At 37.3% G+C, this 21,952-nt stretch overlaps 1 protein-coding gene and 1 long non-coding RNA gene across 5 annotated transcripts in view; one reads left to right on the forward strand and one right to left on the reverse strand.

The window, feature by feature from the left end:
• The window catches only part of GRM7 (glutamate metabotropic receptor 7), an 890,122-nt gene that overhangs the window by 824,204 nt on the left and 43,966 nt on the right, over positions 1-21,952 (forward strand). The window contains exons 9-11 of one of the 4 annotated variants that reach the window (XM_058437195.1): positions 4,896-5,142; positions 11,151-11,242; positions 12,113-12,238. In XM_058437195.1, coding sequence (XP_058293178.1) covers positions 4,896-5,142; positions 11,151-11,221 — 318 coding nt within the window. In that variant the 3' untranslated portion in view covers positions 11,222-11,242; positions 12,113-12,238. Of the gene's footprint in view, positions 1-4,895; positions 5,143-11,150; positions 11,243-12,112; positions 12,239-15,805; positions 16,055-21,952 lie in introns of those variants that run through there. The other 3 variants (XM_032149558.2, XM_058437196.1, XM_032149559.2) reach the window with 3 other exon arrangements.
• The window catches only part of LOC131383216 (uncharacterized), a 273,602-nt gene that overhangs the window by 65,228 nt on the left and 186,422 nt on the right, over positions 1-21,952 (reverse strand). The window lies entirely within an intron of this gene.

The raw sequence follows: 21,952 nt of genomic DNA on the forward strand, positions 1-21,952 counted from the left end.
GCATAGAGCATGTTCAACTGAGCTTTGCCTGGCATTGAATTCACCACATTCTTGTGCACTTTAATATTTGCTGGTACATTTCTATCTGACTAGACATGAACAGGAGTGGGTTTTATAAACACTATTACTTAATCAATAACCTATACATAAAAAGTTTAAAATATATAAAGTGGTTACAGTGAAAGCCTTATCCTTAGATCTAAACCCCAGAAACCTAACCTGGCAGAAAATAAATATTAACAGATAACATTTCATGGGTACTTATTTTCCAGGCACTCTGCTAAACCATTTTCATATATTAATTGGTTACTTCTTCACAATGACCATATGAGGTACAAACTATTATGATTTTCATTTTACAGTTCAGAAAACTGAAAGACAGAGAGAATAGTTATAGCTATGGGTTCTGCACATCAGACGTTTTTGTTTTTTTTTTTGAGATGGAGTCTCACTCTGTCGCCCAGGCTGGAGTGCAGTGGCATGATCTCGGCTCACTGCAAGCTCCGCCTCCTGGGTTACAAATAAAGGAAAGTGATGTGAAATACCTAACCTTAAACAGGGTAGTGCATTATACAATAAGCATCAGGTAAAATAATAACCATGGGACTAAATTTAGATATGCTATAATTTACTAAAGAATGTACTAAAGAAGATGGTGGGGTGAAAACTCATAACTCCAATGTGAGCCTCCTACCTCACCAAAAGCCAAAGAGTCAGTAGCCTAGCTTCCCTGCTAGGCTTAGTGGGAGCAGGTCCCTGGGGACCAATACCTCTGAGATCTCTGTAGACTGAAACCTTCTTAGCCTTCATACCTACATATAGTCATGTGCCATATAATGACATTTTGATAAACAGATTATATTTTTGTCATGCTTATTCTTTGTTTAAATTATTTATTTATTTATTTATTCATTTATTTATTTATTTATTTATTTATTTTTGAGATGGAGTCTCACTCTGTCCCCCAGGCTGGAGTGCAGTGATGTGATCTCCGCTCTCTGCAACCTCTGCCTCCCAGATTCAAGTGATTCTCTTGGCTCAGCCTCCTGAGTACTGGGATTACAGGCACCCACCACCACACCTGGCGGGGTTTTGCCATGTTGGCTGGCTGGTCTTGAATGCCTGACCTCAGGTGATCTGCCCACCTCGGCCTCCCAAAGTGCTAGAATTACAGGCATGAGCCACTGCACCTGGCCTATGTTTAACTATATTTAGATACATAAATACCTCTGTGTCACAATTGCCTACAGTATTCAGTATTGTAACATGCTGTAAAGGTTTGTAGCCTAGGAGCAATAGGTTAAATCGTTTAGCCTAGGACTTTAGTAGACTATGCCACCAAGATTTGTGTCAGTACACTATGACGGTTGCACAATAACAAATTACCTAATAATGCATTTCTTAGAACACATTTCTGTCATTAAGTGATGCATGACTATACTTATTAAAAAATACGGCTGGGCATGGTGGCTCACACCTGTAATCCCAGCACTTTGGGAGGCCAAGGCAGGAGGATCACGAGGTCAGGAGATCAAGACCATCCTGGCTAACATGGTGATACCCCGTCTCTACTAAAAATACAAAAAAATTAGCCGGGCGCGGTGGCATGTGCCTGTAGTCCCAGCTACTCAGGAGACTGAGGCAGAAGACTCGCTTGAACCCGTGAGGCAGAGGTTGCAGTGAGCTGAGATCGCGCCACTGCACTCCAACCTGGGCAACAGAGGGAGACTCTGTCTTTAAAAAAAAAAAAAAAAAAAAACTTACATATTACTTATTAATACTATGTGCTAGGCCCTACACTAAACACTTTATAAATACTTATTTAATCATCAAGCAAGACAACATTATGAGGTAGGTACTATTATTATGCCCATTTTGCAGATGCAGAAGCTGAGGAGAAGTAATGTGTCCAAGGTCACAAAACTAGTAAATGGGAATTGAACTGAGATAGACTAGGTCTAGAATCTGCATTCTTATCCACTGTGCTGTGTAAAGAGGATTCAGAGGTGGAGGGGCTGTAGAAAAAATATGATTAGTGAAGTTTATTTCAGTTTTCACATACTTTTGAAGTGTCACCAGAGACTGCAAAATTTTTTAAATGAAAATCAAAGTCTTGATGGTCTCTACTTTAAAAATGTTGAAACTAAACACTTCATAAAATAAACATCATAGTTGTAGAGTCCTAAATTGCTAAGGAGTCTTTGTTAAGGAAAAGTATGTATGTTACTGAGTACATATTCAAAAGATAACAAATTGTTTTACCAAAATATGCATGTACTCACAGCACTTTTCACAATAACAAAGACATGGAATCAACCTAGGTGCATCAACAGTGGGCTGTATAAAGATAAAATATTATGCATCCACAAAAAAAGAACAAACCATGTTGAACTGTAGGCCATTTTTCTAGGTGAATTAACACAGAAACAGAAAATCAAATACCTCATGTTCTTATTTATAAGGAGGGGCTAAACATTGGGTAGTCATGGAGATAAAGATGACAATAGACACTGGGGGCTAATAGAAGAGTGGGTAAGGGTTGAAAAACTAAATATTAGGTACTATCTTCAGTATCTGGGTGTGGAATTATTCATATCCCAAACCTCAGCATCATGCAATATACCCATGTAATAAACCTGCACATGTACCCCTGAATTTAAAAGTTGAAAAAAGAAAACATATGTATACACACATACAAATATACATAAGCATATATGCATGTATAATTTATAATTATAAATAATAAAAAAAGTCTGAATAATTTCATCAACTGCAAAATTCACTCATGAGCAGAGAAACAGAAACAAAACCTGAGATCCCATAGGTTTGTTGACATCCTTTTCCTTTTTGAACTAAGCCATGGTTTGCACATCTCTCATTAGTACAGTGATAGTGGTGACAAAAATTGTCTTTGTCTGTAAAGCCCTGTAACTATGTTAAGCCTTTCTTGAACAGTGTAGGCTGGCAGGGTGGAATGACATTAAAAGTCTAAAGGTACGCTAGTAGGGAAATATGAACTTTAAAAATATGATCTGATTCACACTTTAAAGAGTCATTAATTCAACATTGTTTTGTCTTTCTATGTTACATTCATTATGTATTATAGTCAGCAGCTGGTAGCTCCTTTTAACCATTTGGAGACATACATATTCAAATTAATGTTGGCTAGAAAACTGTATTCCTTCCAGACAAGATGGCAAAGTTGTCTTTGATTTCACTAGGGCCTCTGTTTGAAGAATTAAGATCAGAAATGTCCAGGCGGCCAATATGTCTGATGGAAATTTTTGTATAGCGATAGGCTGTTTAACCAGTGAGTTATAGGTAGGAAAAAGGTGTCCATTAGACAAACGCATGAGCCTACCCATTGTATGTTTATCAAGTGCCTTCTTTGCAGACATAATAATGTCCCAGAGAGACAGATCCTGCCTTCATGGAACTTAAGGCCTAGCAGGAAAATGGGCAGAAAAATGATCAAGGTACTGAGTGCATAATTACAACAGAGACAAATGATCTAAAGAAGTCCTTTGAGAGTGTATCAGTAAAGAAGCTGGCCTAGACTTGAGGCTGTGAGTGAGGGCAGCCTGAGATGGGTGTGCTAGGAAGAAAAGGAGGACGTTCCATACATAGGAAAACAAAAATAAGAAAAGAGGCATGGAGAAAAGTTCTGTGATTGAATGAGTACAGTTCATCCACGATCTAAAGGACAGCCCAAATGGATGGAACCCTGGGAAGGCAAGACAGGGGATCAGGAGGTGAGGGAGGTGGAAAATAGTGGACAATTAGTCTAAAAAAGTAGGCAAGCACAAACCATGAGGGGCCTTGTGAACTCCCTTAAGAATGGGGGCTTTATCATCAGATCAGTGAGAAGGCATAGTTGTGGAATACCATAGTCGAATACATTGTCCAGGAACTAGGCTTTCCATGGACAGAAAAGGCAATGGTTGCTGGTTGTTCCATTTAAATAGCCTTTAAAAGTCATGCAAAACACAAATGTGACTGAACACCTTGGGAGCAGGGTGGGGGGATCTGGATCACGGTAGGGGGTATTGTAGACAACTAGACCAAGGCAAGTTGCCTGTAGCTTTAATCTTAAGGATCACACACCTCCCTATGTTCTTCTACCATCAATTTTTCATATTTACATTAGACAGCAAGCAATTGGTTGATCTACCGATTTCTTGAGGAAACGAAAGGAGACAAGGACAGAAATAGGGGCACCATCCAAACTGCAAATAACCCAACTCCAGAATAAGGCGTTGCATCTCATTAGTAACTTGACAATGTAAAGAGTGGACAAGCCAACATCACTAGATCTTGTTCACTTGTCATTTGTTTTGTAAGACAGAATTAAGCAAGAAGGTCTTAGTTTTCAGAGAAACTCAACTCACTATTCAGCAGATAGGGAAAAGGTGTGGCTTTCTAGAAAACAATGTAAAAAGAGACATTTGTTAAGATAAAGACTTCTCAAAAGGCCCCAGAATCTCGATGTAGGAAGAAATCATGGAATGTGAACCCTCTTTTACATGTATAAAAGATAAAACCTAACCACACCTTAATCAAGATTACAGATTTCTATGGTCTTCATGTCTTTATATTTAGCTGCCACTCTGATTAGAAGTCCTTCAAATATGATTGAAGGTTTACTCTGAACTTTAATATAGGAGACTTCTCTAGGGCAAGCATGTGCATGGATTGACCCAATAGCATTCAATCAATTAATATATGCATATACCCTCCAATAACTGTGCAGTTATTGTGCTTTCCTTTATTTATCAAAATGCCTTGAAGACTGCTTTATCTCCTAGCCATAGTCATTCTTGACATCGCTTTAAGTGTTCAGACCCCCTCTGCAGTCATTTTATTTGTAATAGTGCCTTGTGTGTTGTGTCTCCTAGCTCTACATACAAACTACCACGCTTACAATCTCCATGAACCTAAGTGCATCAGTGGCGCTGGGGATGCTATACATGCCGAAAGTGTACATCATCATTTTCCACCCTGAACTCAATGTCCAGAAACGGAAGCGAAGCTTCAAGGCGGTAGTCACAGCAGCCACCATGTCATCGAGGCTGTCACACAAACCCAGTGACAGACCCAACGGTGAGGCAAAGACAGAGCTCTGTGAAAACGTAGACCCAAATAGTAAGTAACTCTCCGTTTCTTTCATCTTCCCATCCTGCATAAGGAAGCTCTAGAAGATGTGGGGTGTGCTTGCCTCTCTGGAGAAATACTGTGTCTTATGGGCTGGGTTGTCTTGGTGAATGCTAACTTCTGCTCTTTTAAGTTTGACTCATTCCTGCCACCATTTTCTTTTTGTTCCTTGTTGGAAAGAAGATTTTTGGAGGCTCTGCTTCAGAAGTGTGAAGCCTCCCCCTTCCCTTGCTTCTTGTCCTCTGGTACTGAATCCTCCAACTGACAAATGCACCCGTCAGGTTGTTCTTTTCTTGCACCCTTCCTGCTAAGGCAACAACCTTTTGTCAGGGAAACTTCCATACTTAATGAACTGTATCAGTAGGAATAAATTAGAATTTCGGAAGCATAACATTTTTCCTCTAGCATGTGAATGTTGAAAAAGTTATTTTTTACTAATCAGGTCTTCTAGAAACATAAAATATTGGAAAAAGTTGTCAAACTTTAATCCAGGTACACAGGGCCAGACACTACCATGATAATGGCATTGTACTGTGGGGAAAAAAATATCTACTATACCACTGGAGAAGAGTTTTATTCTATGCAAGACAAACCTTAGGGAAGAAATCAAGGAAAAGAAAACATTGGATTTAAGATGCTATTATATGGCATATCTGCAAAACTTTAGGAGCCTTTAGTGATGCATGCAAATGTCCCCAGGTAAAATGGGCATATAGCTATCACTTTGTAAACAACACAAGACCAGCTCAAAGGTTAAATGCTTAGAATTCCCAATTGCTAACTTTACTAACAGTATGGTGGTAAGAGTAAATTTCAGATTTAAAATACTAGTTTTAAGATTTGTTTTCCAGGAATATTTTGGCTAGTTGCATTTAGAATGAGGCAGATTCAAATATTTGTGATACTTCCTGTTGTTTATGGCAGAAGGGATTTCAGGTTATCCATTAAGTCATTCACAACATATTATATTTCAGTTAGAAGCTGATCTTGGTGTCAAAGGCTTAATGCCAAATAGAAGGATGTCTCAATTTTAAATACTCTTGAGGAAATCCTTTTTGCTCTGCAAATAAGAGAGATATCTTTAATAAAAACCAAGAAGCCAACTGGGTTTGATCCTGGCAAACACTACACAAAGAACTGTGATTTTGGCCTATCTCTATTTATGAATAGTTGAGTGAATGTTGTGAAATACTTTGAAAATATGTAGACAAAGTAACAAGGTTAATTAACAACATTGTGGGCTCCAGTTTGACTTTTTGACAGAAGAGATCCTAGGACAAGGCTAAAGGAACATACTGAGAAGGGAGGAACAGAATGAATGATAGGCTCTGTTGTGTCTCCAGAGCAAGTGGCCAATTGAGAGGAGGGCAAGTGGATGGTGACTTGCTGCGGCATTCAGTGTGATGTAGGAAGAGGCTTTGGGTTGAGACATATCTGGGTTCAGATGTAAACCATTCCATTTACCAGCCATGTGGCATTAAGAATCACTGAGCTTTTCTAAAACTCAACATAATTATGTATAAAAGAGATAATAACTATGTCATAAGTATATCATAAAATATTATATCAAGAAAACACTATATTAACTAAATGTCAACATCCTTCTATTCTTGAAGAGGCAAAAAGCTTTGCTTAGAAATAAATTTCAGCATAATTTATTAAGATGTAATAGATATAAAGGTGCAGTTAAGTGTAGATTAAACACCACAGGGTAGATAAAACTAAATCCTCAAAAGAAGAATTTATGTCCGGGCGTGGTGGCTCACGCCTGTAATCCCAGCACTTTGGGAGGACGAGGTGGGTGGATCACCTAAGGTCGGGAGTTCAAAACCAGCCTGACCAACATGGAGAAACCCTGTCTCTACTAAAACTACAAAATTAGCCGGGTGTGGTTGCCGTGCCTGTAATCCCAGCTACTCGGGAGGCTGAGGCAGGAGAATTGCTCGAACCCAGGAGCAGAGGTTGCAGTGAGCTGAGACGTGCCATTGCACTCCAGCCTGGACAACAAGAGCAAAACTCCGTCTCAAAAAAAAAAAAAAGAGAAGAATTTATATGAACATATGTGTGTATCTATTATACCTATACCTGTGTTGATAAATATACCTATATATTTATAATTAGTGGCTTTTTATTATAGGTTGTCTTGTTAAATTCACATTTCATAAAACCTTTTCTTGCAAATATTCCAATAATAGCTTTATTTTTGTACACACACACAATTTAACTAGATACTGTTCAAAGTCAATAAGCAGAAAACATAATTGGAAGCCTATATTTACTAGGGAAAAAAAGACGAAATTAGAAGTTTTGAGTTTAGACAATTCAATACTATGCTATTTAAGAATTATTAACTTTCAAAAAACATTACTACTGTTGCTATTTAGTGATGAGGTCCAATCCTTGTTGAGGCTTTTTTTGGGTATGACATTGGTTGTTAACATGCTAACACTGACATTAATGCTAATGCTAGCATAAAGTACTCTTTGAAATAGGCATTATGCGGAATGCTTTGTGTGGAATGTCTTACTTACTCCCCACAGTACATCTATAGAATAGATATTGTTATTCTCATTTTACCGAGGAAACCTTGGCTTTGCAAGATGAAGTAACATTACCAAAGCCACACATGTAGTTAACAGCAGAGGTTTGACTAAAACCCAGGTCTGACTCTTCAACCCATGCTTGTTCCTCTTTGCTCCTCTGTTTCTTAGAATATGAATGGCATGTCAAAATTCCAGTGCAGGAACTACTCTTTTGGTTTCCTTATTTGGTAATATAGTTTGTGTATGCAGAATATAATGATGTTTGTTGGGAGATTCTTTAAACATACTGTAACATATTATTGCGTGTTTTGTCTACAAAGACAGGAGTAACCTGAGCTCAAAGAAGGCTGCCCAGGTAGAGGCCTCATCTGATTAATTCAAAAATTGTATTCCAATAATTTCATTTGGTATCTCTTTCCTTGAAAAAGTTTCATTGAGTTTTTGTTGTTGTTCTAGTGTCTACATAGAGCCAAGGTAAACAATTCAGAAAAATCAAATAAAATAGAGCCTTTTTCTCACCACCAGTTGGAAAGATTTTTTTCAATTGCTTTAGCTCTTTTGTTATTGTGTAGACACGCCCTAAAACACCATGAAAACTTAATTAGATATTTGCTAAACCATAGGAGGAGATTCATGTACCTCCAAACATTGGGGTTTCTGATGACCCAGCTCTCAAATTTCCCAAAAAAGAATCCAAAGAGCTTATCTGCACAAAAGCTGTCCAATAGTACTTTCTGCAGTGATGGTCATGTTTTATGTGTGTGCTGTCTAATAGAGTAAGCACTAGCACATGTGGCTATTGAACACTTGAAATATGGCTACTCAACTGAAGAAATGCATTTGTTATTTTACTTAGTTTTTAATTAAGTAAACTTTATTTACATTGCATTTAAATTTAAGCATACACTTGTGGCTGAGGCTACTGTCTTGGACAGTGTAGCTCTAGAAATTGACAAGGATTTTATTCCAGGAAACTCAATCTGAGTCCACACTAGATATAGCTCCCAAAGTTTTAGCGTTGATACCGATCTAGGACAAAGTCAACTCAAAGAAATAAAACATTTGAGATGAGACAAACATACAAATAGTCATTTAAAATGATCTCAAAACGAGCCACTAATAGGGAAAAAGTAACATCACAGACAGCAATGACATTTGAAAAACCAGTCCGCAGCAATGCAAAAATGCATGTATATAGGAAAATAACAATAGTGAAAAATTCAATTAATAAAAACAGATATGGCTATGCTATGCTAGGTAACATTATAATATTCTGTTTAATGCCAAATATAGCTAAAATTGTCTCCAATATCTTAACTTTGGTAACAGAGATAAAAGACATTATTTTCTGAATTTAAGCTCACTGGTTAAAAACAAACAAAAACATAGCTCATGCACTTGAAAAAGGAATTTGTCTCTCCAATGGGCAAATTCTGTACACTATTTTCTGAGGGAGGGTGTCTGAGAGGAAGTAGAGTTTATACTATGAGCTACAAAGTAAATAGTGGAACAGAAATGTCCTCTTATTCATTGTTGCTCTAAACACTTAGTCTCAATGTATTTCAATCTTCAGTGTTTTCATTTTTAACAGCTCTGCTCCATCACTGCAGTTTGCCATCTGGTGCATGCATGCTTCTACTCATCCAACTCCACACTGCAACTACATGTCTACATAAAAATGAATTTGCTTGCTGACTTAATATGGAAGACATTTATACTACCATATTTTTTCCTCAAGAAATACAATTATCCTCTTAGTTTGCTTCCTTAGCTAACAGTCCATTATATGAAAGAAAAACTCCATTACTTGTGGAGTAAACAAAAAGTAAATCTCAAAATTTCAATTTATCTGTGCACTGCTGGCATATTAGATATTCAGAGTTGGGCCAATGCTTGCTGGTCTCTGCACTTAGATTGAAAAATAGCAAGCTCAGAGGGCATAGGGCTGTAGCTCAGCTACTTACTAAATTTTATTTATGCAAATAAGACTTCCATTGCTAAAAGTTTAAAAGAACCTGGCCTCATTTGGATAGCTTTATATCTGGCTATGATGATGCCTTCTCACATTCCTGTCTAAGAAGAAGGGCACCTCAAACTTTCTCCCACCTGCGTCCTGAATTTGGCATGTTTCGCTGCACTTTCTACAGTTCACTGGGCAGATGTATGTTCATGGCAAACTTGTAGATGCCAGATAAACAAGATGCCATGGTTGTGCTTGGGCTATGGCTTATTGCTGGCCACAACGATCCTTTTCAAGTTGGATGGATAATATTAACTAAGAGGCAGCATGGCTTTATTGGGATGGGTGGATAAGAACTGCAGCCTTCTTCACCTGGACTGGTATGAACCAGAAGATGTTCTGTAAATTCTCTTTGGCTCCCATGCTTTCTTTGGTAAAAGATCACAGTGAAGAGAGGCCTGGCCCTAAGCTACCTTTCTCTTAAGCTACCATCCATTTTCTAAGCTAATGCCCTGCAAGTTGTGCAGAGAAATACTTCAAGGACCTTAGCTAGATACAGAGAGTTTACTCTGGCAGGTCAGCAGCAACTAGAGATGGCAGGTGGGTGGACAGCGAGGGACACACCCTTTTTTTGGATGTAGAGATGTATGACTGATGAACTCACTCTGGGATAGAGACTGGACATAGACTACCTAAAAGACTGGTTTAAGCCAATTAACACGTTGTATGATGAAGCACATGTTAGAAGAATAACAATTTGTACCTAAAATACAAAATAAGATACGGAATTGTATTCTGATGTTGTTTTTCTTGTGCTACCATATTTGCATCTACAATAAGGAAAATACATAAATAACAACTTGTGCTGTTCTCAACAAAGTAAATTTGTTACATAAACTAGAACTGTCAATATAAGGAGGTATGTTATTTAAAAAAAAAAAAAAAGAAAAAGAATTCAGACTGCTGGAAAATGGATGTGGGCACCAAAACTCTACACAAATAATGGTGCCTAGAAAATTCTAGAACACACTTCTGTGCTGTGTTAATTTGTTATGGTTCTTGTTTTGTTTTGCTTCTCCATTTGTTTGGATCCCTAACATTCTCAACTTTATGTTACTTGTTTCATCCTCTTGGACTAACCACACAGGCTGGACAGCATGACTGGACTAGGCTGAGAAAAAAGGGCTGGCAAGAAGAAGAAAATAATGCTCTGAGCAGATAGATAAATTATGTTTGGGCTGGTTCCCTCAGCTGTTCCAACTCAAGCAAGCAAAACCCAACTCCCTTAACTCAAGAGGCACCAGTACTCCCATGTTCAGAGGTACCTGAATTGAGGTGACCTGGTCTACCAAAGGCTATTGAACCCACCAAAAGAGTGGGCATGATGTGTATGGTCTCTATCGCAGCCTTTTCCCAAAAGGAAAATAATGATAATAAAAAGTAATATCGTGTGCACATTTATTTTATACATACCTATATATTTACTTTTCCTGTAGACTGTATACCACCAGTAAGAAAGAGTGTACAAAAGTCTGTTACTTGGTACACTATCCCACCAACAGTATAGCTTTTGACTGCTTTCCCAAAGGTAAGAAAACAATCTAATTCTTATTTATTTATGTGTTCTTGTCTCCAATGAGAATTAGAAATGTTTCCATGGAAACTGTGCATGATTACCTGAAGATATATCTATAGGAAGAAATGAATTTTCAAAGATGATCGATTTGATAAGCTTAGTGCCAGCAGCTGCTGTTGGTCATATGCCTGCTTAATTTTCTAAAGAACGTGTTTATGAGTATATACACATTTGTCTTCCTGAACAGCTAGCCAGTAATTGCAGAGAACTGTTGCTGATCATTCTGACACATGCTCTACTTTAAAACTACCAGTGGTAAAAAACTATTTCTCAATATTTCTCAATGTATGATTTCCTACTGTGGGTTTAGAAGGCAATGTGGGAAACCTACAAGGAGAGAAGGGGGATGCTTAGTAAATGCAGACCTAGTAAAATGTTTGTTCTGGTTTATTTTTACTAAATACATTCAAAGAAGTGTACACATTCCTAAAAAAGTATCCATTGAAATAGCAACAAATGGCCTTACCATCTTTAATTCAAAGTTGTCTTGGTTCCTTCTCTGCAGAAAATAAATAGGTTTACTGGCCGGGATTGATAATATGTTGATGATGATTTGTGGCTCATAGTTCTGCCTTTGAGAAACACTGAACCAACTTTAGTCATCACGCAAAAGCAGAAAAAGGGTCAATGAAAGACCACAAGGGTCTAAAGATTAGTTTCAACATTGGTTATACCCAAGAAATACCAATAAATGCCAAAGGTGTTCAAATAAATAGATTAGAGAAAATGATGATGTATTGTGTGATGTGTGAACTGGCCACATGAGTGGGCTGGCATAAGAATAATAATGGATTCACCACAGATGCTTTTATATTGCTTTAGGCTCTCACTAAAGAAAATATACTCTGAAAGGATCTTATCATCACCCTGTTTCAGCCTAAGCAATATTACACGACAGTGGAAAACAACACTTGCTATGGCAAGCATCCTCATCCACGTGGAACCGGGCATTCCAAACTATGGGAAAATATACAGTAGAGAACATGGAATAAGTTATTAAAGTCATGTGGTGGCTTTGAGTAAAACGTTCTCTTTTGATTTTCTCTGAACCTCCTATTGTACTTATATAATAGAGAGACCTCTCTCTAGAGAGATTCCAAGAGAGTAAGCAGTGAGGTCATACTGTAGGAGGGGAAAAATATTGCTTAATAATGTAGACTGGCCTTTCTCTTTCCTACATTGATAACATGGGACTTTTATCAGATCACTGTTCTGGTTCTTCCCATCCTTGTTTGTGTAATAGTATTCTGAATATAAATAAAATCTTGCTCTCTCTTTTATCCATTTAGTATGGTAAGACAGCATAAGAGTACTTCCAAAGAGTAATGACATTTTCTGTTGACTTTAGATGGACGCCAGTAACTCAGTCTGTAATTTAGGGTATATTGTTCACATAGTTATTTCCTTTTTCCCTATCAACATGATCTGTCCTAGTTTTTAAATAGGCCATTCTTTCCTCCCAGTGAACATGTAACTGTATTCCAGTGAGATTTCAAGTTTTTTTGTAGTACAAGTGCTTGTCAAAACACTGGAGCTCAACACTTTAATAGTCTTTTTACATGAGACTGACTGAGAATAAATAAGAAGGAATTTTCCCTGGGTAAAAATGATAGATTTAATCTCAATCCATAAAAATTCTTTTGCTCCTAAGTTGATGCCTTTGGGTTTAAAGGGAGTCAGATGAAAATATTTTAAGTCAACCTTTTGGTTAAAAAACATTTTTAGGATATACAGATTAGAAGTAAATTCAAACTTGTAGCTAGAATTGTCTTACTTCAAAGATTTTGATGAGAGAAAGCAATGAGGTCACATCATGAGAGGGGAATAATTGCTTAATAATGTGGACTGGTCTGTTTCCTATGTCAATATCATAGGGCTTTTATTAGTTTATTATTCTATTTCTTCCCGTCTTTGTTTTCACAATGGTATTCCAAATACAAATAATAATTGTATTTGGTCTCTTTTTCTGACCAATTTAAATGTGACTTTAAAAATTAATGATAAACATTTTGTGGAACTGCTTCAAAATAATTGGGGATATAAGTTGGTTTAAGTTACATTAATTCAAAGAACAGGTGATTTACTTGTTCAGGTCAATAATGAGACTAGTGAACTTAGGAGGGCAGTGAAAGAAGTCTCTTAATGTTATGCGTTCAAATCCATTTCTAAGTGATTGCTTTCAGGGAGACAAGACAGTAAAAAGAAAACCACAGATTCAAGAGTAAACTTTCATATTACTGTGCTATTAAAACTTAGTGTCAGGCATCATGTCCTAACAAAGCCACACTGTTTACAGCAATCAAATATTTGCTTATAGGGATTTGAAGGAAGTAGGTTCAAATTCAGATGGAACATAACCTAAGCCTGGTTTGAAAATGCATTCCATAACATGCCACTGTTTAAAAGCACTCTCATGTGACAAACACTCTCAGCCAGGCATCAGCAGAATCAATACTTTCTGCATCCTTTACATGAATATTTATAAAATTTAAAACTCTGCAAAGTGTTATCAACCTAATGACATTTATGTCGAAATGCAATTAGGTACAAAATAAAAAGCACAATTAATCTGGCATCATCACCATGACTGGGTCAGGAAATAAGTTTTGTTAGGAGGTAAATTTTCACACCCTGGATGGTATTTTGATGAAAAAAACTTTGAGAGTATAATTAAGCCTTGTGAGAATGCCAAACACATGAATTATATTATTCACATCCATTATTGAATGATATTATAAAAATCATATTTGGTTTCTTGTAATGAATGGGATTATTTGGCAATTTTAAGCTTTTTGGAACCGTGCAGTGCAAGTTTTCGTATCATGTTGGGACTCTCCCTCTTTAACATTCAATGTGATATCTCTGCTATAACTGGAGACCACCTCCACTTAAAATTCACTTTGAAACACTATAAATACAGCAAAGAATATATGTTATCTGACCTTTGACACTGAATCACCTCAGGAATAAATGCAGCTATAAATCTTTTTGGCATATTTCTCTCTGCCTAAGAGGTCTGTGAGACACCATCATTTCTCTCGCCAAGGTTTGATATCTCAGCATATCTTCAAAATCCAATTAATATCTGCCGTCTCGGTTCTGCAACTGGAGTTCAACTTAAAGAACCGGATGAATGTTTACATGGCTACTACTTCTCTCATTCCTTGCATAAAAGAAATGTACACATCATACCTCAAAGTCACAAAAACTATGTCAAGTTTTAAATATATGCATTGCACTGCCCTATCTGGTCAAGATTTTTTACTGAGTATCCTTAAATTGGGTCAGTCAAAGAAATATTTGTCAAGCACCTCTCCTCTGGGCCATCCATGAACTGACTAGGAATGGGAGACAGGAGGGGACAGTGCTCTCAGGCAGCTCAGATCTGATGGAAGACTCGAAGGTAAGTAATAGACTCAAAGGTGACAAGGGCTCTTCCTCAAGGTATGTACCAAGTGTCATCAAGCTACAGGTGGAGACCATCACCTGGTATGTTTTGCTTGAGCTGCCCCTAATAGATAAAGGGCTCCAGGCAGCCATAAAAGGAAAGGCACTCAAGGTAGGGGAAAGTATACACAAAGAACCTGGAGTACAAGAGAATATGACATGTTCTGGTACTAGAAAGCAGTTCTGTGAGGCTACTGGGTTTTGAGGCATATAGTTTTAGGGAATGAAATGTAGGAACCAGCCTGAGGGTAGAAAGACTGAGTTTCCTTTGTCTTTGTGCCTTTAAGTACAAGGGCTAGTAAGTACTAGGCTGTGAGAAAATGTGCTTGGAATGAATGGAGCACAATACTTCCCATACCAAAGGCTCCTATTACCTAGAAGTCGGTAGATGCACAGTAAACATTTATAAGTGAATATTTGTTAGCAATAATAATATTATAAAAATAAAAACAATAATTCAACAGCCTCAGCAGGTGGAATTATATTCTTCCAGATAAAACCTCTAAGATCACAAAGACCACCCTAAAAATACAATGTATAAACGTGATGTCACAGGTTTCAAAAATATGGTGTAGTTGTAATGTACAGCTCCTAAAATGGGTGTCAGTGCTACATCTCGGCTTGTGTAATTAATTTCTTTTCTTGTGCTAAACCCATTTATAAACCAATGAAGTTTTATGCCTATTTTATTTCATGGGCCACAGATATCTATACTTTCAAAGTACACATGAACTTGAAAGATTCCACTGGACATGGATCCTAAGGACTTGCTTTAAATAGTTATAGATTCTAATTTGGTAAACACAAAAACATAAGCAATCAAATTGGTGGTTTTCTGACTATTGAGTGCATTTCCTTAGAGACTGTCATTCAGGACAGATTTTGTCTTTATCATGATACCAAATATCATTTGCATTTAAAAAACACTGTGTATCCTAAACCAGGGTCAGTTAATCTCCAAAATCTTTCTTTCCCACAATTATTGTGAATGAGCATCTTCCCAATATTCAAAAGAGGTGACCCTTGTGACTCGTTTCCATCTACTAAAGATGTATCTCAACTTTGCAGATTTTTTTTTTGGCTGTACAGTGGAACTTGGATTACACTTTAAATTAACTTTCTCTAGGAATCAAAGGTAATCATTATTTCTCTCTATGATCTAAATGACTATTCTCATTTTTTTTTCAAGTTGACGATTAGTTTTCAATTCCCTTTATATCTCTGCCCTCTTTCATAGTAACCTCTGAGGACCTCAGCTTTCACAAAGAGGATTGAGATAACATTTCCAAAGCTTGTTCTTCCTGAGCTGACCCAACACTTAGGAAAACATGACATGGATCGGGAACTCCATTTTCTGTAAGTGTTGGTCCAAGTATTGGTTATAACCTTGCATGTGCTATCTTTTTGTCTGGTCAAGAATAAGAAAAACTGGACTGAGAGTCCCATCCTGGCTCTGATACTTGGGGTAGCATAGGCTTCATCACTTAATGGATCTCTGATTTTGGTTAAGTTTCAATCCTCAGTTTCCTCTTTAATAAGATGGAAATAAGCTAATCTTGATGAGGTACCATGGAGGTGGCATGAGATTCTGTATATGAGAGCTGGGATTACATATATGAGTATGTATATGAGTAGCTGGGATTACAGGCATCTGCCACCACGCCTGGCTAATTTTTGTATTTTTAGTGGAGATGGGGTTTCACCATGTTTGTCAGGCTGGTCTCGAACTCCTGACCTCATGATTCACCCACCTTGGCCTCCCAAAGTGCTGGGATTACAGGTGTGAGCCACCATGCCCAGCCCTGTGTTTTATTTTAATTGGCTTTCCTTTCTCTTTTTTATTTTGGTTACATTTTTGTCTATCATAAACTCTCAGAGTTGGAAGTCATGATATCTAGGATTGCCAATAAAGTCAGGCAACCTTTTCTCTAGGTACAACAATCTCTATTTTCAAGATAGTTTACTGTGGCCTTTTGATGCATCATTAGTAGTCTTTTGGCTTGGTGAAATTGAGAGAGAAGGCTATCAGTCACTCAGCAAAGCTGCTATGGGACAGATAGGCTCATATCACCGGATATATGAACCACTACATGTGATTAACTTCGACAGGTAGCTCCTGGCCGGCTGGCAAGCTGAAGAACACTTTAAGTACAAATAATAGTTCTGGGGTATGTCTTGAGTGATAGAATGATGACTGAGTGGAACAGATTCCCTTAATTTTAGCTCATGAAAACACATTTGGTTTCCTTTAGAAGCTGGGATCCTACCAAAAAATCAATTAACAAAACTTCTCAGAGATCTTCCTTGATACTTTGAAGTTTGGCTTTTGTTGCACTTATATTAAATATGGGACCACCCTGGAGAGCCAGGCTCATTCATCTCAGTCTTCAAAGGGCCTATCATGATCATTTGCAGCAATTTAATAATAATATTAGAAATTTTCACCATATTTTCACTATTGCTGCAAAGTTTAGAATGTACTCAACTATCCATCGAGGTAGGTCTTATTGACAGGTGGCAAAACCGACTTAGAGCAGTGAATTAGCTTCCTAGTAACACACACCAATGAGTGGCAGAGTAGACACCTGTACTCAGGTCTTGTGGCTCTAATGAATTTTTCTGAAATGGGATTGAATAAGGTAAAATGTCTCAGTCTACATCATCTGTCTCTTCATCATTTCTTCTTCTCATAAGTTGATTCTAGAGGCCCTCAGTTTGCTAAAGATTAGCTAGGTCCTCCATGGTTTCAAGGAGGGAAACATAATCTGACTTCAGGGCCACTGCAGAGTGAGATGCATCTTTCTTCTTTTTCTTTTCTTTTCTTTATCGTATTGCAAAGACCACTGGATATAATTTCACTTCCTCTTGGATGTTTTTTGATGGTCTAAAAACTTAAACACTGTAGTTCCTGTTATACAAAGAACATGGTCTGCTAGAACTGGAAATGTTTAAGTCTCAGAATTCATTGAAATCCATTGATGATCATATTTGACATCTACTGGTCATCCTGAGTGACGTTTAGCCATTCAGAGTTCAAACCATGAGTCTTCATATACAGATGGTTATAAGCAGACTCACCTCTGCTTAAGGTAATCAAGTTTGGCATGGAAACATGAGCAAAGGTAATTAAACTCAGAAGATTTGCTAGCATTAAAAAATGGCAATTCCCTGGAACAAAAATGTGAAAAGCTAATTGTCCCTACCCCTTCATCACCTGCTTCTCTCTCTGCTTTTGCCATAGCAAAGCTCTATAAAGAAACTGGCCACCAGGGTCATTATCAGTCTGAGCTGAAAATTTGATTAAGCTGGCCTCCTAGGGTTAGTATGAAAAATGCTACATTTTTGTTCTTGGACCTTAATTCCTCTTTCCCTCGTTTTTGTCATGTTTGCAAATTTCATTTGCATTTAATTTCCCATGGTTTGCCAAAGTCCAGACTGAGACTTGAGCTGTTGTTTTTATTCAGGTGAGAAGTGCAACTGCAACTGACCATCTTCACTGGCATCTAGTCAAGCAATTGTCTGAGGCAAGTATCTGTTGTTCTACGTGTCCTAAGAAAGCTTTGCCACCCAGCCCACCAATGAACTTAATGAATGAAAGAGACCTTATCTTGTTTGCATGAGTTTAGTTGTGGGTAGTTCTCATCACATGCATGCCAGCAACATCCTCTTAATAGTCCCACATAATAAAGGAAATTGCACTAAACATGTCTTGAGATCATGGCCCACTAGAATCTTGTCTAAGAGCTTTATTTAAGGAAGACATCAGTGATACCAAATGATGAAGAGATCCCTACTGTGATCTATTGTGATCTACTGTGATGCAATACTGAAAAGCCAGTCTCTTTCTGAGTACTAGATTCTCAGTTTTTTCTGGGTCAAGAATGCAGGAAGAGTAGCATTCATGGGGGGTTCTGACCCATTCCCATTTACAGGAAAAGAAAATCAAACAAGGGATCAGTAGGTGAAACTTTATCATTAATGCCAAGCAAGAAAATGCTGACTCTTTAGAAAAGATCATCTTTCTGTGTCTAAATTTCCTCATCTGTAAAATATAAGCTCATATGGTAGTAGTGAGAAATAAATAAAGGTAAAGTGCCTAGATTAGAATTTAGCACAATAGCAATTCAAATGTTAACTATCAGTGTTGTGATGGTGTCATCTCAAATTAACTGGATTTTCTGTTTCTATTTCCTCTAGGAAAGGATTTTGGAGATTCCCATCTGATATTCTTCTATTTGGTCTCTTGTACCCATTGTCTTCCTGTACCACACATAATAAAGTTTAAGAATGTCAAGCAATCCATCTGCATCTAATTTTTGTTTGGAACAACCTGCAGGATTTTACATCTTGAAATGTCAATACATCTACTGTCTTGTCTTCAACCTATTTAGTATTGATCATTTTTGGAGCAATGGTGCCTTAAAGCCAAAATTTCACTGTATTGTCAAATGAGCTATCTGGGAAATCACATTTAAACACACTTAGTTTTCATTTAATTTCATAACACAACGCATATTTCCTGACTCCAGGCATAAATACATTCAACATTTTCACCATCATGGTTTAAAAATTAGCACCTGTTAGTACTCAGATATTTAAGGAAATGCCAATGACCAATTTTAAAAAGTCCTATGTATGGCAGAAAATTTGCCAAAAACAAACCTTCTAAAGTACATTTCAGTTTATACTTTGGTCTAATTTAAATCATTTGTTCCCCTAACCTGGTGGGCATCAAAAGGTCACCTGTATTTAACAAGCTTCCCAGTGATTCTGATGCATATCCAGGTTTGGGAAACAGTTTTATTTCTTAAATTGTCCTTGATAAGAAACACATGCAATACGGCATTGACGTGATGGTGATCACTTACAGAGCAAAGTGTTTTTTATGGTATTAAAATGATTGATTTTTGAAAAGTTAGTTGGGTTTATTGCACAAGTGGCATCTACCATGTCCCCAAGAAGTCACCCCTCTGTAGGCTAGCACTGTGAGAAGCTATGTCAAGGTCCTCTCTCAAGAGCCTCTCCAGACTGGTGTTGCAGACTAAATAAAGCTGAAGTTAATTGCTGAGCTCTGTTACTGGAGCAGAAAAACATAGCATCACCTTTGTTTAAAGCTGGATCTCCATGACAACACTCAATAAGAAGCTGGGTCAATATTCCTTTTTTCTGCACTCAGTCAGCCACAAGGCCTGGCCTTTTGTAGGCAAAGTGTGTTGATACATCTTATGCAATCATTTCAAGGCACTCAGCCGAGGAAGTCTACATTGTTTTAGCCCTGAAGTCCTCAAAGAGATTATGATTTTTAAATCTTCATTTATGCTTTCTATGCGTTTCTGCCCAATCAGGTAGTGAAAATGGTCAGGATAGTCTTCAATAACTATTGCTGTTAATAAATCAGCCATGATCTTATGGAGAAGCAGTCCAGTGCCCAGGTTAAGACTAAAGATGCTGGAGCCCATATACCTGGATTCTAAATCCAACTTTGTCATTCTCTAGATTGTGATGTGGCCATGTTGCCTACTCTGCACATCAGTTTTCTCATCTATAAAATTGGTATAATCTTAGTAACTACTGCATGGGGCAGTTATTAGGATTAAATTAGTTAATATATATGACATGATGCTTAAAACAGTGATTGGCATGTAATAGAATGCTAAATAATTTGTTGTTACTCCTTAATGACTATCATCAACTGACATATAGTTGTCAATCTATACAGTAGCCACTGGATACTTGTGGCTATTTAAATTAATTAGAATTAAATAATCTTAAACATTCGGCTTCTCAGTTGCACTAGTCACACTTCCAGGTTCTCAACAGGCACATATAGCTAGCAGCTCCCATATTGGACCACAAAGTTAGAGAACATTTCCATTATCACAAAAAGTTAAACAGCACTGAGCCACAGCTTAGAGAAGGTAAAAAGAGGGATAAGAACGTCCTTTATAGAAGAGTTCTTGTTGTTCTTAATACCCTCCATTGCTTATGAGAATTGTCTATAGGTCTCTCAAGAGTGTTTGGACCCATTTCTTCTGTAGCTTCTAGTAAAAAGCCATTTACATTGTAGAGTGTACAACATATACTGTAAGCTAACAAAAATAGTTTACCAGAAATGATGTTCTCTTAGTTGAGAAGGTTTCCCCAATTCCTTTCACAAGCTATGTATACTGCTTTCTATTCATTCATTCTATAGTTGAACCTAATTCTTGAAAAGGAGGCAAGATGGCAAGTTTGTTTGTGGTCAGTACATGGAGAGTGACTACAGTAAGACCCTGTATCTAAGAGAGGATGGTTTTCTTAGTCACCACCCAAATGGAAGTAATGTGCATATTCACTCATCATGCCATGTTTCCTTAGTAACAGAAAAGCCAAATTAAATATTCAAGGATATGTACAGAGGCTTCACCCAACCTTAAACAGAACACTTCCAAGCACTTTTCACTTGGATTGGCCAACTTTGAGATTCTGGTGTCAGCTGGAAAATTCTCTTTTTCTAAAAAGTCAGATTGACGTGTCTTATTTTTTCTGTGCATGGTTAGCCTTTGGCAACATTTTCTGGCAGTTGCTTTCTAAATGTTTCAGAAGGAGAAAACAATACAGGCAAAGGACTGAAGATGGCTATTTTTCAGCGATCAGAAGTTTTATGTGAATCATGAACAGTTAATAATGTTTTGCATTAGCTAGAGGAGTTTCTGCTATCAATTTATATATTGGGAGAGCTTTTATTTAAAACTAGAATGGAAAGCTAGTAAGAAGAGCCAGCAAAAGATATTTAATCCCAGTTCCAGGCCAGTTCTATCAATCGGGTTGAGTACACTACAGCTAAAGAGAAACCTCCCTCAGCATCTCAGGTGCTCATTCTAGGCCAGATAAGGGATTGAGAAAGAACGAACCATGTCCTTCTTTCTATGAACTTGCATACAAGCTATACGTTTTTTAAAAATATTGACTTCTCAATCTTCTCAATAAAACAGCATCAATGAGTTTGTGTCCAGAAGTATAAAATAGGCAAAAAAGAAAAATATACCTAATTTTTAAAAATTACATCATCATCAATTAACTATTGTAATCAACTTGCCCTTATGTAACATTTTATAGTTTTGTTTTATTTTGTGCCTGCAAATTCAGCATCTTTTTTTTATCTTCAGGTTATCTCACTGAGGTAGGTGTCATTATCCTCGTTTATAGAAAGCATAAAGTAAGGCTAAGAAAATG

Source organism: Hylobates moloch, unplaced genomic scaffold (genome assembly GCF_009828535.3).
Source record: "Hylobates moloch isolate HMO894 unplaced genomic scaffold, HMol_V3 SCAFFOLD_4, whole genome shotgun sequence".
Classification (NCBI taxonomy): domain Eukaryota; kingdom Metazoa; phylum Chordata; class Mammalia; order Primates; family Hylobatidae; genus Hylobates; species Hylobates moloch.